Source organism: Tursiops truncatus, chromosome 5 (genome assembly GCF_011762595.2).
Source record: "Tursiops truncatus isolate mTurTru1 chromosome 5, mTurTru1.mat.Y, whole genome shotgun sequence".
NCBI lineage: Eukaryota > Metazoa > Chordata > Mammalia > Artiodactyla > Delphinidae > Tursiops > Tursiops truncatus.
Genome location: NC_047038.1, coordinates 12999982 through 13019326, shown reverse-complemented (window position 1 = coordinate 13019326; position 19345 = coordinate 12999982). Strand labels below are relative to the sequence as shown.

Here is a 19345-nt window from a genome sequence, read left to right as displayed (position 1 = left end):
TATATGGGAAGAGAATCTGAAAAAGAATGGATGTGTGTGTGTGTGTGTGTGTATATATATATATATATACACACAAAAGAATGGATATATGTGTGTATATATATATATATGTATATATAGGAATCACTTTGCTGTACATCTGAAACACAATGTTGCAAATTGACTATACTCCAATATAAAATAAAATTAAAATAAATAAAATGAAGTATCTTTAAAAAGTTACATACAATTATAGGAAGGGAAAAGGTTTTTTTTTAAGATGAATGAATTATGAACCAAATATATTAAATATATGAGCTATTCAACACATTGGAAGACTCCAACTTTCTGTTTAAATCCACAGAATTTATGTATCATTAGTTATTATAAAGGTATCCTGTATTTTCCTAAGAAATAATGCTATACAAAAAATCTTAAGGCAATCCACAGAACTTACTTTGATCCAAAAGAAGTCTAAATGATCATTATGTAGTAATAGTACTAAAGAATTTTAACTACCATTTATAATATAGTTTCTGGAGAAAATTATGTTTGAAGTACCAACTTAAAATGTAAGAAATAAATATCAAACTCCTGCAGGTTTGTTTTTTTTGATACTGGAAAAAGGTTTCATAAGATATGTCCACTTAACACAAGAGCTGGCAATTTTATGGTACCTAGTGTGAGAAAGAAGGGACAGTTCATTGGGACTTTATTTTGAAAAACAGAACTAAAAGGCATGAACTGTTTGTATTTCCCAAGCTGATCATGACTTTTTACATCTCCACTTTCACTGTATTTGGCACACAGACCTCAAATAATTTTGGAAGATATGTAGGTAGGAGGGAAGAAGAGGAAAGATACAGCTGTTTAATTAATCCTACAAATATTTATTGAGTATCTAACAAGAATTGTTCTAGGAACTTGGGAAATGCAGCTGAACAAAAAGGGCAAACAATTTATGAAGAATTTCTGTTGCTAGTAGCAACAACTAAAGTTACAGTGACAAGAGATCTGAGCCAGTGCTCCTGGGTCCCATTTACTCTCTGATAATGAACAGTTTAACTCCTACTTCTATGTCTTCCTTTAGTACAAAATAAACAGAAAACAAAAACAAAACAACAACAAAGAAAGAAATTCCTCCTGAGCATTTTATCAGAAACCAGAATAATGCTTCTGGGGTGAAAAATCCCCAAGGATGCACTACATATGACCAAGGATATGGACGTTTCTGCTAGAAAGCAGATTAAACTCGCTTTCATGCTCTCATATCACCTCCCACTCACTAGTGCAAACTACCCAGTGAAAGGCAAGACCCATGAGGACTAGAGTCTTGAGACAGCAACATGTTCTGAAGAGATGGTAGACTGCAAAGGAATCAGGCAGTAACAATATACTAACACTAAAAATAAGAAATAGAAATCTAGATTTGACTTATGACTACAAGAATAGTACATGTAAGAGAAGAATGTGTACCTTCAAATAATTAAAGGAGCTATATAATTTCACTGAAGAGTACACTACTAAATAAGGGAAAACTTTTCCCTACTTGGTATGTTACCATCAGGCTTTAATTAATTATAATCACAGTACACAATGCAGGGACACTTAAAGGGCTATGGAGAGTCATTATTTTATCTGGTAAAACCATCTTTCATAATCAAGTCAGACACAGATTCCAGGAGATATGATGCAATTCCATGCCCAGAGGTCTTCTCAGGCTTTAAAATCAATCTTTTGTTTGAATCCTCCCTCTTCAGGCATATTCTATATGACATTAAGCAGAAGCAAAAGAACCTAAGAATCTAAGCAAAATTTAGAGGCTACTGGATTATGAAAGATTTTCTATCACCTAGTATCTTAAAAACAACTTCCTTTTAATTTCTTAAAAGCAATTTCAGTTTTAATTACAAGATTTATTTATGCCAAAAGCAAACGAATTCTTTATTGATTCAGTGGATAACTACCACTAACCTAGGAGATATTTTTCTTTTAATATCCTATAACTCAGAGTCCACCAGTAAGTATACCTTATTGGTCAAAAAAAATTTTTTTAACACAATATTTAAATTAAAAAAATACACCAAGAAAAAAATATTAAAACTATACCATATATTATTTACTGTTTTGAGTTAGTTTATGCTCTGCCATAATTTACAAGAATTCAGAGTTAAAGTTTACAGTTGGATGTATCTTGAGAAACCTATTTAGGATGTTTCAAAAATCTAATGAATTCTCATTTTAGAACTCAGACATTTTAACACTATACATAATACGTAATCTCAGACTCCGGAGGGAAAAACACAATTTCTATGGTCAAAGAATTTACAGTCATTAAATAAAAACAAGGTTTCCTCCTTACAAGAATCAAAGTTGTAAGCAAACTTTTAAAGTGCTATGGGCCACTTCACATGGAATAATCCTAGGTAGCATTTATTCTACATTTGTATTCATGTTGAGATGTTTACAACCAAATTTGTACTTAATTTGTTAGGCCTCAATTTAATTTACATACCTGTACCGATGAATATTTGAAAAAATTTTCCATTTGATACCGTCTAAGAACTTCATTTAGCCTTTGATCTGAAACAAAGAGAAGAACCAATTTGTAGTTAATTGGGTAATGTTCAACTTTTAAAAAGTAGAAATAAAGTAGATATTATTTGATACATCTAATGCAAAACTGCTAGTCGCCACTGTTGTTCAAAATAAAATGAATCATCAATCTCAACACACCATTTTAGAATTTAAAATTTAGAATTTAAAACTAGGCCATTCTATATGGCCTAAGCCAAATAAGTACGACCAATGGGAAAAAGAACAGCTACAAAGAACTAATTTTTCTGCTCCTATAAATTTTAATTCTCAGTCTCTCCTGGTTTGCTCTTCAGGTTACTAAAGTCAAAAAAAATATTCTCCACGTTTATTTTTTTATTCCTGCTACTAGAAGTGAAAAGAGTTGGAAAGACAAGGCTAAACCATTCCTGTTTAGAAGTTAAAATCTGCTGGAATTCTCTTCCAGGACAAACCTCCACACAGAGGAGAAACTGCAGGACAAAGTATCCAAATTAAGCAGGAATGGGCAAGAGACAATGGAAAAGAAGGTCCAGAAGAGCTCAGAACTCTCAGCAAGTACAAGGTAATATTTTTATTTGAAGCAAGAAAAGCAACATACAATAGAACATAGCACCCAACAAATATACAAAACTCATTCTTTCAAGATCACATGGAACATTTAAAACTGATAATTTCCTGACAAAAGGGTAAGTCTCTTTTAAGTTTTTGAATATTCAAGTGGGATTTATCTCAGGGATGCAAGGATTTTTCAACATTCACAAATCAATCAATGTGATACATCACATTAACAAACTGAAGAATAAAAGCCATATGTTCATCTCAATAGATGCAGAAAAATCTTTCGACAAAATTCAACAATGATTCATGATAAAAACTCTCCAGAAACCAGCCACAGAGGGAACATATCTCAACACAATAAAGGTCATATATGACAAACCCACAGCTAACTTCATCCTCAAAGTATTTCCTCTAAGATCAGGAACAAGACAAGGATGCCCACTTTCACCACTTTTATTCAACATAGTTTTGGAAGTCCTAGCCATGGCAATCAGAGAAGAAAAAGAAATAAAAGGAATACAAATTGGAAAAGAAGAAGTAAAACTGTCACTGTTTGCAGTTGACATGATACTATACATAGAGAATCCTAAAGATGCCACCAGAAAACTACTAGAGCTAATCAATGAATTTGGTAAAGTTGCAGGATACAAAATTAATATACAGAAATCTGTTGCATTTCTATACATTAAAAACAAAGTATCAGAAAAAGAAATTAAGCAAACAATCCCATTTACCACTGTATCAAAAAGAATAAAATACCCAGGAATAAACCTACCTAAGGGGGCAAAAAACCTGTATTCTAAAAACTATAAGACACTGACGAGAGAAATTGAATACACAAACATATGAAAAGATATACTGGGTTCTTGGATCAGAATAATCAATACTGTTAAAATGCCCATACTACTCAAGGCAATCTACAGATTCAATGCAATCCCTATCAAAATACCAATGGCACTTTTCATAGACCTAAAACAAATAATTTTAAAATTTGCATGGAAACACAAATAGCCAAAACAATCTTGAGAAAGAAGAACAGAGGTGGAGGAATCATGCTCCCTGACTTCAGACTATACTACAAAGTTACAGTAACCAAAACAGTACTGTACTGGCACAAAAGCATAGATCAATGGAACAGGATAGAGAGCCCAGAAATAAACTCATACACTTATGGTCAATTAATCTATGACAAAGGAGGCAAGACTATGCAATGGATAAAAGACAGTTTCTTCAATAAGTGGTGCTGGGAAAACTGGACAGCTACATGTAAAAGAAGGAAATTAGAACATCTCTAACACCATATACAAAAATAAACTCAAAATGGTTTAAAGAGCTAAATGTAAGAGTGAAAGCCATAAAACTCCTAGAGGCAAACAAAGGCAGAACATTCTTTGACATAAATTGCAGCAATATTTTTTGGATCCTTCTCCTCAGGCAAAGGAAATAAAACCAAAACTAAACAAATAGGACCTAACCAAACTTAAAAGCTTTGCACAGCAAAGGAAACCATCAACAAAATGAAAAGACAACCTATTTAATGAAATATTTGCAAATGATATGCCTGATAAGGGAATAATATCCAACATATATAAACAGCTCATACAACTCAACATCAAAAATACAAATAACCTGATTAAAAAGTGGGCATAAGTAGTGAATAGACATTTTTCCAAAGAGGAAATGTAGATGGCCAATAGGCACATGAAAAGATGCTCAACATCACTAATTATCAGGGAAATGCAAACCAAAACCACATTGAGAGATCACCTCACACCTGTCAGAATGGTTATCATCAAAAAGAACACAAATAACAAATGTTGGCCAGGATGTGGAGAAAAAGGAACACTTGTACACTGTTGGTGGGAATGTAAATTGGTGCAGTCACTGTTAAAAACAGTATGAACGCTTCCCAAAAAACTAAATATTGAACAACTATATGACCCAGCAATTCCACTCCTGGGTATATAAAATCACTAATTCGAAAAGATACATGCACTCCAATGTTCATAGCATGCATTATTTAAAAAAAAATTTTATTGGGGTATAACTGATTTACAATGTTGTGTTAGTTTCAGGTGTACATATAGCATGCATTATTAACAATTGCCAAAATATGGAAGCAACCTAAGTGTCCATCAACAGATAAATGGATAAAGAAGAGAATACAACTCAGCCATAAAATGAAGGAAATTTCCCCATTTGCAGCAGCATGGATGGACTTGGAGGGCATTATGCTAAGTGAAATAAGTCAGACACCGAAAGACAAATACTGCATGATATCACTTATATGGGGAATCTAAAAAAATACAACTAGTGAATATAACCTAAAAGAAGCACACTCACAGATATAGAGAACAAACTAGTGGTTACCAGTGGGGAGAGTGAAGAGGGGAGGGCAATATTGGGGTAGGGGAGTAAGAGGTACAATTATTAGGTATAAGCTACAGGGGTATATTGTACAACATGGGAAATACAGCCAATACTTTATAATAACTATAAAGAGTATAACCTTTAAAAATTGTGAAGCACTAAAAATTGTACACCTGTAACTTATATAACACTGCACAGCAGCTATACTTCAATAAAAAAAGAAGAAAAACTAAAAATTAAAATAAATAAATAAGAGTAAGTCTCAACAACTTTCAAAAGACTGAAGCTGAAGAGGAGAATATACTACTCTAAAATATGCCTCTTTGTCATAAGGATTATTTTAGCCTGGTAATTTTTAAGAAACAGCAGAATAGAAAAAGCTCTGAAAACTGAGTAGAAGTTACCATTTTGTAAAAGACATTTACATTTATAAGGGAAAACTCCATTTGTAAGCACGTCTCCCTCTCTATACCAGAAAGAGAAAGATGACTCTAAATTTCTAGAAACTCTTTATGAATAGAGAAGGTAATGACTTAAATTTGCTTAACTACTTTACTCCTGTTTACTGTGTTTTTCCTGGTAATTTCTCATCTCTTCTTTTGTCTTTATCTGAAGATGTTATTTAAGATTGTAGCTTGGGCCATTTGAAGGAGTTTTTCTCAGTTTTCCCAGGTCTCTAATGTATACAGAAGGTAAATATGTTATTAAACTTGTTTGTTTTTCTCCTATTAGTCTGTCTTTTACTATAGGAGGTCCCAGGCAACAACCTAGAAGGGTAGAGGAAAACTATTTTTGCTCCCCTGCAAAGCCAAAGAGGTCCTATTACCTGATAATAGCACAGTTAGGCTAGAATGAAGAACCAAAAACTACAGGAAAAATCTCCATAATGTAAGAAATTACTTTTCAATAACCTATTGGCCTCAGGATGAATTATATGACAAACTTAAAAGTATTTTGAACTCAGTGATAGTGAAAATGCTGTACCTCAAAACTTAAAGAGGAAAAATCCCCTGCACAGCAAAGAAAACTATCAATAAAATGAAAAGGCAACCTACTGAATGGGAGAAAATAATTGCAAATCATATATCTGAAAAGGGGAACAGATCTAAAATAAACAAAGAACTCACACAACTCAGTAGCGAAAAAAAAAACAAACAACTGGATTAAAAAATGGACAGAAGACCTGAATAGACATTTTTCCAAAGAAGACATACAGATGGCCAATAGACACATGAAATGATACTCATCATTAATCATCAGGAAAACACAAATCAAAACCACAACAAGATATCACCTCATTCCCATTAGAATAGCTATTATCAAAAAGACAAGAAATAACAAGTGTTGGTAAGGATGTGGAGATGGGTACTGTTTGTAGAAATATAAACTGGTGCAACTACTATGAAAAACAGTATGTAGGTTTTGGTTCCTCAAAAAACTAAAAACATAATTCACATGACCCACCAATTCCACTTCTGAATATTTATCTAAAGAAAATTAAAACACTAATTTGAAAAGATATGCACCCCCATGTTCATTGCAGCATTATTTATAATAGCCAAGATATGGAAACAACCTAAACATCCATTGTTGGATGAGTAGATAAAGAAATTGTGGTATATATACAATGGAATATTACTCAGCCATAAGAAAAGAATGAAATCTTGCCCTTTGTGACAATATGGGTGGACCCTGAGAGCACGATGCTAAGTGAAATAAGTAACAGAGAAAGACAAATACCATATGAAAAGAGAGAAACCAAGGTCACTGACACAGGGAAGAGATTGGTGGTTTCAAGAAGTGGAGGATGGGGGCAGGGAGAGGCAGGGAAAAATGGATGAACTGGTTCTTTTTTTAAAAAAAAATAAATTGAATAAATCTTTTAAAAAGAAAAAAGATATGAAACATTCTTGAAAGCAATGAAAGAAAAATAAATCAATTGAGATATATTCCTTGCTCATCATCAAAAGCCACAATATTATTAAAATGTCAATTCTTCTTAAATTGATTTAAAGATCCAGTACAATTCCAATAAAAGCCATTCTGTAGATATGGACAAACTTGTTTTAAACATTGCATTGAGTAGTCTAGACAACATTGATGAAGAAGTTGATGAACTCACACTTCTCAATTTCAAGATTTACTAGAAAGCTAAAATAATCAAGAGAGCATGGTATTTGAAACAAACAGACACAAAGATAAACAGAACAGACAGAGCCCACTAGTACACCTATGAAAATTCAGACAACTTGACGTTGGTCAAAGGAATAAAGGCACATTAATACAGAAAGTACAGACTTTTAGTGTTTAGTCATCATCAACAAATGATGAGGGTACAAATCGATGACCATAAGAAAATAAAGACACAAACTCTGTACCATAGACATAAATTCATTCAAAATCATTCATTGTCTTAAATACAGAGTACAGAACTATAAAAATTATAGTGGAAAACTTGGGAGAAAATCCACATGAGTTCTAGTATTGATAATTAGTTTTCATATCCAACACAAAAAGCACAATCCATGAAAGAAAAAATATTGATAATGTGGACTTTATTAAATTTAAACTACTTACTCTATGAAGGACAATGTTCAAAGAATGGAAAGACAAGCCCCTGACTACGAGAATATATTTTCAAAACACATAACTGAAGAAAGATTTGCATGCAAAATACTCAAAGAACTAGAAAAAATTCACAATAAGAAAAACATACCAAATTAAAACAAATATGGCAATATGAGTAGACACCTTACAGAATAATATATACAGATGGGAAATAAGCATGTATAAGTTGATCAACATTAGGAAATCATTGGAAAACGATAAGCACTGTGCATTGGGGAAAAGCAAATTAAAATAACAATGAAATATAGGGACATATGTATACATATGGCTGATTCACTTTGGTGTGCAACAGAAACTAACACAGTGTTGTGAAGCAATTATACTCCAATAAAGATCTACTCAAAAAAATAACAATGAGATGCCCTACCCATAAAACTAAAATAAAAAATAAAATAAAATATAGGTGGAAATGTAACAAGAATAGCTAATATTTTGCGAAAGAACCGGGGCGGGGGGACTTGTTCTACCAGGTATCAAGATTTATTATAAAACTATAGGCATTTGGACTGTGTGACAGTCATATAAGGATAAACAAAACTGACCAATGGAAGAGAATCCAGGATCCAGAAGTATACCCATGTATATATGAGCACTTGAATTGTGATCAAAGGGGCATCCAGAGCAGTGAGGGGAGAAGGACAATCTTTTTGTAAGTGGTTCTAGATCAGCTGGATACGCTCATGGAAAAGAACAAAACATCACCCATAAAAATCAATTTTATGTGAAATGAAGATCTAACTGTGAATGCCAAAACAATAAATTCTAAAACAAAACAAAAAGAATGTCTCTATAGCCTTAGGATAGGGAAAGATTTTTTTAATCAAAACACAAAGACACTAATCATAAAAGAAAAAATGACAAACTGGACTACGTTAAAATTAAGAACTTCTGTTCATCAAAAAGAGACTGTTAAGACAGTAAAAATGCAAGCCACAAACATGGAGAAGGTATTTCCAACACCTATAACTGACAAAGGGCTTATTTCTAGAATATACAAAGAACTTCTATCAGTTAAAAGGCAGGCAATCCTATAAACACAGTGGTAAAAAGACTTAATTAGTATTTCACAAAAAGGTTACCCAGGTGCCCAACAAACATAGAAAAGCTGTCAACCTCATTAGACATCAGGAAAATACAAATTAAAATTACAATCAAATAAAGAGCTAAGGCTAAAAGACAAATGCTGGTGACAACGTGGAATAAAGAAAACTCCCATACACTGCTGGTGGGAGTGTAAATTAGTAGAATTTTAAACACAAATATAATTCCTAGGAATATACCCAACCAAAATATGTGCACTTGAGCTCCAAGAGCCATGACAAAAAATGTTGGTAACAGCATTATTCTCAATGGCCCCCAAACTGGAAACAACTACAAGTATCTATCAAAAGAAGAATAGATGAAAGTGATAAATTTATAAACTAGAATATTCTGTAGCAATGAAAATGAACATACTACATCTACATTCAAGAGTATGAATAAATCTCAAAAACATAATATTAAATAAAAGAAGCCAAACACAGAAGGACGCATGGTTTATGATTCCATTGATATAAATTTCAAACACAGGCAAAACAGTTTTTACAGTGTAAAATTGAAGATATTAGTTATCTTTGATTATCTTTGGGGAGGAGGACATGGGTATGCTCACAAGAGGGCTTCTGGGGTGCTAGCAATGTTCTGTTTTTTGACCTGGGTTATGGTTATATGAGTTTTGAGCTTTGTAATAATTCTCTTAGCTTTATATTTGTTTTCTCTATTTTCTGCATGTTACACATTAGCAAATATACATATATATGCACATATATATTAACTATATATACAAATAAATTAAAAAATATAAAATTACACACACAAAATGTATACATTCTACACTGTTAACTTCAGATAACAGTTTCTTCCTTGAAAGCACACATAATTTGGTGGAGAAATATGACATATATGTGATTCTGATAAAGGAATAAGTAATTATAAAGTATTAATAATTTAAATCATTTTAACTTTGAGTTTAAAAGGAATTATTCCTTTTTTTATTGTTACCCTCGGAACTTTTAAGAGAGTTACCCGACACATAGCACTAAAATTAGGATCTAGTTTCTGCTTATTACTCTTCTCTCACAGTCTCAAAAGGAGGTTGGAGATAAGGCCAGGGATATAATAATTCCAATACAAACTACTTCTTTTCTTTCCTGATAGGGTTTTAAATAAGAAAAAACACTAAATCTGATGTCTCAGTAAATAAAATAGGTTAAAAAGTCAATTGTGTATTAATGAGAGAAAACAATCTTTATAGACTGACTTTAATCTGGAGCAAATTTTACTGTAACTTAAATCTACCATTTCCTTCATTGAACAAGCACTTATCTCATTGTTTAATTTGCATTTTCTGGATGACTGATGAGATTGACATTTTCATATGTTTAGTAGCTCTTCAGGTTTTATTTTTTGTAAATGACCTATCATATTCTTTACCATTTTTCTATTAGTGTGAATGTATTTTTGTTTGTGAAAACTTTTTAAATTGTGAATGGTAATCAACTCTTCATTATATTTATTATAAATATATTCTCCTTTCTTGTGGCTGGGCTAGTCATTATATTGATGATGTTTCTTGTGATATCCAAGTTTTTATTTCTAATGTCGTCTATTCATATATATTTTTCTTTCAGTCAAAAATGTTTGTCTCTTTAAGAAATCTTCTATGATCCTGAGATCAAAAAGACACCCTCTTAAAATTTTTTCTGAAAGTTTAAAGAGAATTTATTCCTTCAATCAATCTGGAGATAATTTTTCTACATGGTGTGAGAAAGTATCTTTATTATTTTTTCTTTCCCATTTGGATACCCAATTATCGTAGCACCATTTGTTGAACAGCCTATCCTTTCCCACTGATTCAAGTCGCCTGTTCTTTCAGATAACAAATGTCTGGAGATGTATGTGTTTGTTTCTGTGCTAACTGATCTATGTACTTATCGATCTGCCAATATAATATTGATTTAATAACTGGATATTTATAATCAGTCTTAATAGCTGGTAAAATAAAATTTCCCACCTTGATGCTCTTTAAAACTCTTTTGGCTACTCCTAGCTCATCAACATAGATTTTAGAACCATGTTGTCAAATCTAGGTTTGGGATTGCATTGAATCTACCCATTAATTTGTGGGGAAATTGACATGTTTACTATATTGAGTGCTCTAATCCATAAATTTGATATGTTGCTCCATTAATCTAGGTCTTCTCTTATGTACCGAATAATTTTCTAATGCTAACTAACCTTCCGTTGGTGGGATGAACCCAGTATGAAGATAATTGTATGTATATTATATATCTACGCACACACAAACACACACATGAACTTATATTCATTGATGGACTCAATTTATTAATATTTTATTTAGGATTTTAGTTTCTGTGTGCATAAGTAAAACAGGCCTATAATTTTCTTTCATGCAAGTGTATTTGCTGGGTAGTAAAGAAGACAGACACTAGGTTCAAACTAGACTGCCTGGGTTCAAATCCCAGCCCAATTACTTATTAGTTATGAGATAACCTTGAAACTGTGGTGGTACTTATCCAGGAGGTTTTTATCTATGGTTATTGAACAGATGGGTATGAGAACTGTAAAATCAAACTCAGGATAAGGTGTTACCAGGCATGTACTACAGAAAAGCAGGGGCATAATCACATTAAGATTACTTACAAGAGAACAGATGAACCAACGGGAAACTGTTACAGCCTATGTAAGAAAGTAGTAAAAACAAACTGGGAAGGAGTTAAGGAAATGGAAGAAAATGAAGGTTTCAAAGAATAGAGGTCTCAATGAGGTCAAAGAACAGTTATAGTGGGAGTAAGATTTTCGTGTTTAAGATTTCAAAAGTAGGGCAAATTAAATAGGACTTCTGCTTATGCTCAAGATAAAGTAAAATGGTCCACTTTCCCACCTGACACACCAAAAAAAACAAATGAAACAATGGTTTGCCAGGCAAACACACATCAGACACTGATAATGACAGACACAAAACAAATGAAGTAAGGCCTGTGATTGTCCCAGCTTACTGACTTGAGCAACATTTCTGGCCACAGAACAAGGAGGGAAAATGCAGGCAGAGATCAGCAAATCCTTTGAGCTAAGGAGATGAAGCTGAGACTCAGTGGAAACCAAGTAAACTAGAGTTGGCAGGACAAACAATAGGAGAGAAAGCTGTACAGAGAGAGAACTCCATATATATAAGATCTGTGAAGGGTCTGTCTTGCATAAACAAAAGAGTACTAACTCTTTTTTATTAAAGCAATTGATTTTACAGTTTAAAATCTTCCCACAAAGAAAGCTCTAGATCCAGTTGGCTTCACTGGTAAATTCTACCAAACATTTAAGGAAGAAATAATACCAATTCTACACAAACGTCTTCCAGAAAACTGAAAAGGACAAAGTATTTTTCCAAGTAATTCTGAGGCCAGCATTACTTGATACCAAAACCAGACAAAGACATTAGAAATTTTTTTTTTTTAAAGGCTTCAAGGGACTTCCCTGGTGGTCCAGTGGGTAAGACTCTGCGCTCCCAAGGCAGGGGGCCCAGGTTCAATCCCCAGTTGGGGAACTAAGAGCCCACATGCTGTGACGCGACAAAAAAATTTTTTTTAAAAAACGTGTTATGTACACAGATGTTAAGATTTTAAATAAACTTTTTAGATAATCAAATTCAACAATATATAAAAAAGATAATACATTAGGACCAAGAAGAGTTTCTCTCAAAAAGGCAGGTTTAACATTGAAAAGGAATCTATATAAATCACCCTATTAAAAAACTAAAAACGGAAAAAACATCTGTTCATCTCAATAAATGCAGAAAAAGCATTTGGAAAAATAATCCAACACTCATTCTGATAAAAACTCTCAGAAAACTGGGAATAGAAATGAACATCCTCAACCTAATAAGAACATCTATGAAAAAACTACAGCTAGTATCATATTTAATTTTGAAAAACAGATGCTTTCTACCTAAAATCAGCAACAACACAAGGATGTCCACTCCAACCACTTCCGTTCAACAATGTACGCAAGGTTCTAGCCAGCACAATAAAGCAAAAAAATGAAATGAAAGGCAACCAGACTGGAAAGGAAGAAGTAGAACCATCTCCATTTACAGATGAAAAGATTGTCAATGCAGAAAATCTGATGAACTCCATATAAAACCTACTAGAATAAGCGAGCTTTCAAAGATGCTACGGTAAAACACACACACACACACGCACACACACTCACGCACAAAAAGTATTTCTATATACTAGCAATGGTAATTCAGAAATTGAAAGTAAAAGAATAATACCATTTACAACAGTATCAAAAACAGCAATACACAGGGATAAATCTGACAAAATATGTGCAAAACCTATATACTAAAAATTATAAAATATTACTAAGAAAAAATTAACGAAGAGCTATATCAATCAAGACATATATTTTTTCATTTGTCAGAGGACTCAATATCATTAAATGAATTCTACACAAATTGATCAAGAAAGTCAATACAATGCCTATCAAAATCCCAGCACCTTTTTCTGTAGCACTTGACAAGCTGATTCTCAAATGTATACAGAAGTGCAAAGGACCTATGATAGTCAAAACAACTGTGAAAAAGAACAAATCTGAAAGGCCAACACTATCTGACTTACTATAAAACTGTAATAATCAAGAGAGTAGGATACTGGTTTCCAGATAATCAACAGAACAGAAACGGATCTACACAAATATGTACAACTGATTTTTAACAGATACAAAGGTAATTTAATGGAGAAAGGACAGTCTTTTTAATTGGGCATCCATATACAAAATAAGTGAACCTTGACCTTTACCTTACACCTTGTACAAAATTTAACTCAAAATGTTTCATAGATTTGAATGTAAAACCTAAAACTACCAAACTTCTAGAAGAACACAGAAGACCACATAGAAGATAATCTTTGTAGCCTTGAGTAAGGCAAAGATTTCTTAGATATGACACATCCATAAAAGAACAAATTGAAGAATTGAACTTCATCAAAATTAAAAACTTCTGCTCGGTGAAAGACACTCTTAAGAGAATGAAAAGAAAGAAAGAAAGAAAGAAAAAGAATCCATCCCTACTGGTTATAACACCCACTACAATAATGAATTTTTCACTCCTTAGTTTGATACAAAAGTCCCTCTTTTTTTTTTTTTTTAGCAGAGGAAACACAATCACTTTTTTTCTTTTTAACATCTTTACTGGAGTACAATTGCTTTACAATGGTGTGTGAGTTTCTGCTTTATAACAAAGTGAATCAGCTATACATATACATATGTTCACATATCTCTTCCCTCTTGCATCTCCCTCCCTCCCACCCTCCCCATCCAACTCCTCTAGGTGGTCACAAAGCACTGAGCTGATCTCCCTGTGCTATGCAGCTGTTTCCCACTAGCTATCTATTTTACTTTTGGTAGCGTATATATGTCCATGCCACTCTCTCACTTTCTCACAGCTTACCCTTCCCCCTCCCCATATCCTCAAGTCCATTCTCTAGTAGGTCTGTCTCTTTATTCCTGTCTTGCCCCTAGGTTCTTCATGACTTTTTTTTTTTTTTTAAGATTCCATATATATGTGTTAGCGTACGGTATTTGTTTCTCTCTTTCTGACTTACTTCACTCTGTATGACAGACTCTAGGTCCATCCACCTCACTACAAATAACTCAATTTCGTTTCTTTTTATGGCTGAGTAATATTCCATGTGTATATATGTGCCACATCTTCTTTATCCATTCATCAGTTGATGGACACTTAGGTTGCTTCCATGTCCTGGATATTGTAAATAGAGCTGCAATGAACATTTTGGTACATGACACTTTTTGAACTATGGTTTCCTCAGGGTATATGCCCAGTACTGGGATTGCTGGGTCATATGGTAGTTCTATTTGTAGTTTTTTAAGGAACCTCCATACTGTTCTCCATAGTGGTTGTATCAATTTACATTCCCACCAGCAGTGCAAGAGGGTTCCCTTTTCTCCACACCCTCCCCGCATTTATTGTTTCTAGATTTTTTGATGATGGCCATTCTGACTGGTGTGAGATGATATCTCATTGTAGTTATGATTTGCATTTCTCTAATGATTAATAATGTTGAGAATTCTTTCATGTGTTTGTTGGCAGTCTGTATATCTTCTTTGGAGAAATGTCTATTTAGGTCTTCTGCCCATTTTTGGATTGGGTTGTTTGTTTTTTTGATATTGAGCTGCATGAGCTGCTTGTAAATTTTAGAGATTAATCCTTTGTCAGTTGCTTCATTTGCAAATATTTTCTCCCATTCTGAGGGTTGTCTTTTGGTCTTGTTTATGGTTTCCTTTGCTGTGCAAAAGCTTTGAAGTTTCATTAGGTCCAATTTGTTTATTTTTGTTATTATTTCCATTCCTCTAGGAGGTGGGTCATAAAGGATCTTTCTGTGATTTATGTCATAGACTGTTCTGCCTATGTTTTCCTCTACGAGTTTGATAGTGTCTGGCCTTACATTTAGGTCTTTAATCCATTTTGAGTTTATTTTTGTGTATTTTGTGTATTTTGTGGTGTTAGGGAGTGTTCTAATTTCATACTTTTACATGTACCTGTCCAGTTTTCCCAGAACCACTTACATAAATACAAAGGATCATGAGAGATTACTACAAGCAACTCTATGCCAATAAAATGGACAACCTGGAAGAAATGGACAAATTCTTAGAAATGCACAACCTTCTGAGACTGAACCGGGAGGAAAGAGAAAATATGAACAGACCAATCACAAGCACTGAAATTGAAACTGTGATTTAAAATCTTCCAAGAAACAAAAGTCCAGGACCAGATGGCTTCACAGGCAAATTCTATCAAACATTCAGAGAAGAGCTAACACCTATCTCAAACTCTTCCAAAATATAGCAGAGGGAGGAACACTCCCAAACTCATTCTACGAGGCCACCATCACCCTGATATCAAAACCAGACAAAGATATCACAAAGAAAGAAAACCACAGGCCAATGTCACTGATGAACCGTAGATGCAAAAATCCTCAACAAAATACTAGCAAACAGAATCCAACAGCACATTGAAAGGATCATACACAATGATCAAGTGGGCTTTATCCCAGGAATGCAAGGATTCTTCATTATTTGCAAATCAATCAATGTGATACACCATATTAACAAACTGAAGGAGAAATACCATATGATCACCTCAATAGATGCAGAGAAAGCTTTTGACAAAATTCAACACCCATTCATGATTAAAACCCTCCAGAAAGTAGGCATAGTGGGAACTTTCCTCAACAAAATAAAGGTCTCAATGGTGAAAACATAATCGTCCTCAATGGTGAAAAACTGAAACCATTTCCACTAAGATCAGGAACAAGACAAGGGTGCCCACTCTCACCACTATTATTCAACATAGTTTTGGAAGTTTTAGCCACAGTAATCAGAGAAGAAAAAGAAATAAAAGGAATCCAAATCGGAAAAGAAGAAGTAAAGCTGTCACTGTTTGTAGATAACATGATACTATACATAGAGAATCCTAAAGATGCTACCAGAAAACTACTAGAGCTAATCAATGAATTTGGTAAAGTAGCAGGATAAAAAATAAATGCACAGAAATTTCTAGCATTCCTATACACTCATGATGAAAAATCTGAAAGTGAAATTAAGAAAACACTCCCATTTACCATTGCAACAAAAACAATAAAGTATCTATGAATAAACCTACCTCAGGAGACAAAGACCTGTATGCAGAAAATTATAAGACACTGATGAAAGAAATTAAAGTTGATACAAATAGATGGAGAGATATACCATGTTCTTGGATTGGAAGAATCAACATTGTGAAAATGACTATACTACCCAAAGCAATCTACAGATTCAATGCAATCCCTATGAAACTATCACTGGCATTTTTCACAGAACTAGAACAAAAAATTTCACAATTTGTATGGAAACACAAAAAACTCCGAATAGCCAAAGCAATCTTGAGAAAGAAAAACAGAGCTGGAGGAATCAGGATCCCTGACTTCAGGCTACACTACAAAGCTACAGTAATCAAGACAGTATGGTACTGGCACAGAAACAGAAATATAGATCAATGGAACAGGATAGAGAGCCCAGAGATAAACCCACACACATATGGTCACCTTATCTGTGATAAAGGAGGCAGGAATATACAGTGGAGAAAGGACAGCCTCTTTAATAAATGGTGCTGGGAAAACTGGACAGGTACATGTAAAAGTATGAGATTAGATCACTCCCTAACACCATACAGAAAAATAAGCTCAAAATGGATTAAAGACCTAAATGTAAGGCCAGAAACTATCAAACTCTTAGAGGAAAACATAGGCAGAACAGTCTATGACATACATCACAGCAAGATCCTTTTTGACCCACCTCCTAGAGAAATGGAAATAAAAATAAACAAATGGGACCTAATGAAACTTAAAAGCTTTTGCACAACCAAGGAAACCATAAACAAGACCAAAAGACAACCCTCAGAATGGGAGAAAATATTTGCAAATGAAGCAACTGACAAAGGATTAATCTCCAAAATTTACAAGCAGTTCATGCAGCTCAATAACAAAAAAACAAACAACCCAATCCAAAAATGGGCAGAAGACCTAAATAGACATTTCTCCAAAGAAGATATACAGACTGCCAACAAACACATGAAAGAATGCTCAACATTATTAATCATTAGAGAAATGCAAATCAAAACTACAGTGAGATATCATCTCACACTGGTCAGAATGGCATCATCAAAAAATCTAGAAACAATAAATGCTGGAGAGGGTGTGGAGAAAAGGGAACACTCCTGTACTGCTGGTGGGAATGTGAATTGGTACAGCCACTATGGAGGACAGTATGCAGGTTCCTTAAAAAAACTACAAATAGAACTACCATATGACCCAGCAATACCACTACTGGGCATATACCCTGAGAAAACCATAATTCAAAAAGAGTCATGTACCAAAATATTCATTGCAGCTCTATTTACAATAGCCAGGAGATGGAAACAACCTAAGTGCCCATCATCGGATGAATGGATAAAGAAGATGTGGCACATATATACAATGGGATATTACTCAGCCATGAAAAGAAATGAAATTGAGCTATTTGTAATGAGGTGGATAGACCTAGAGTCTGTCATACAGAGTGAAGTAAGTCAGAAAGAGAGACACAAATACCGTATGCTAACACATATATATATGGAATTTAAGGAAAAAAATGTCATGAAGAACCTAGGGGTAACACAGGAATAAAGACGCAGACCTACTGGAGAACTGACTTGAGGATATGGGGAGGGGGAAGGGTGAGCTGTGACAAAGCGAGAGAGGCATGGACATATATACACTACAAAACGTAAGGTAGATAGCTAGGGGGAAGCAGCCGCATAGCACAGGGATATCAGCATGGTGATTTGTGACTGCCTGGAGGGGTGGGATAGGGAGGGTGGGAGGGAGGAAGATGCAAGAGGGAATAGATATGGGAACATATGTATATGTATAACTGATTCACTTTGTTATAAAGCAGAAACTAACACACCATTGTAAAGCAATTATACCCCAACAAAGATGTTAAAAAAAAAAAAAAGACAGTATGGTACTAGCACAAAAACAGAAATATAGATCAATAGACCAGGATAGAAAGCCCAGAGATAAACCCACGCACATATCGTCACCTTATCTTTGACAAAGGAGGCAAGAATATACAAGTCCCTCTTTGAACAGGTCCTTAAGGACTATCATGTCTCCTTTATCAGATGGAGGTAGAAGAATGGTGTACGGCAAATATGCTAGGACAAATGAAAGGAGGCCAAAATCAACAGAAGGCAATGACGATAAGGTCAGAGGTAAGTGGGAAAAGGGTAAGCTTTCTACATTTACCTGAACTGGTGTTCAGCTGGTCAACTAATGGGGTCACCCACCAGCTATACCTGGCATGTGAGGTCCAGTTATAGGAAAAAAGGGGAGGTTCACAGACGTCTAACACTCCTTCTCATCTCTTCATGCAAACCCTACCATTCCATGCTCCAATTTCCTGAATAAGTAGTTATTTCAAGCCTCCGAACCTTTGCTTCTTCTTCTCCCTCTGTCTGAGGATTCCCTTCTTCCATGCCCTTGTCTTCTGGTGAACTCATTTTTCAAGAAATAATTTACTATGCTTCTATTGTTCTCTCTGGTATTTGGACTTCAGTTTTATTTAAGAATTGTTGCTG

General features: G+C 34.1%; 1 protein-coding gene across 5 annotated transcripts in view; it reads right to left on the bottom strand.

The window, feature by feature from the left end:
- The window catches only part of SCLT1 (sodium channel and clathrin linker 1), a 282762-nt gene that overhangs the window by 261169 nt on the left and 2248 nt on the right, over window positions 1–19345 (bottom strand). For all 5 annotated transcript variants that reach the window (XM_073804837.1, XM_073804838.1, XM_019927932.3 and 2 more), the window contains exon 2: window positions 2495–2562. In XM_073804837.1, coding sequence (XP_073660938.1) covers window positions 2495–2562 — 68 coding nt within the window. The remainder of the gene's footprint in view (window positions 1–2494; window positions 2563–19345) is intronic.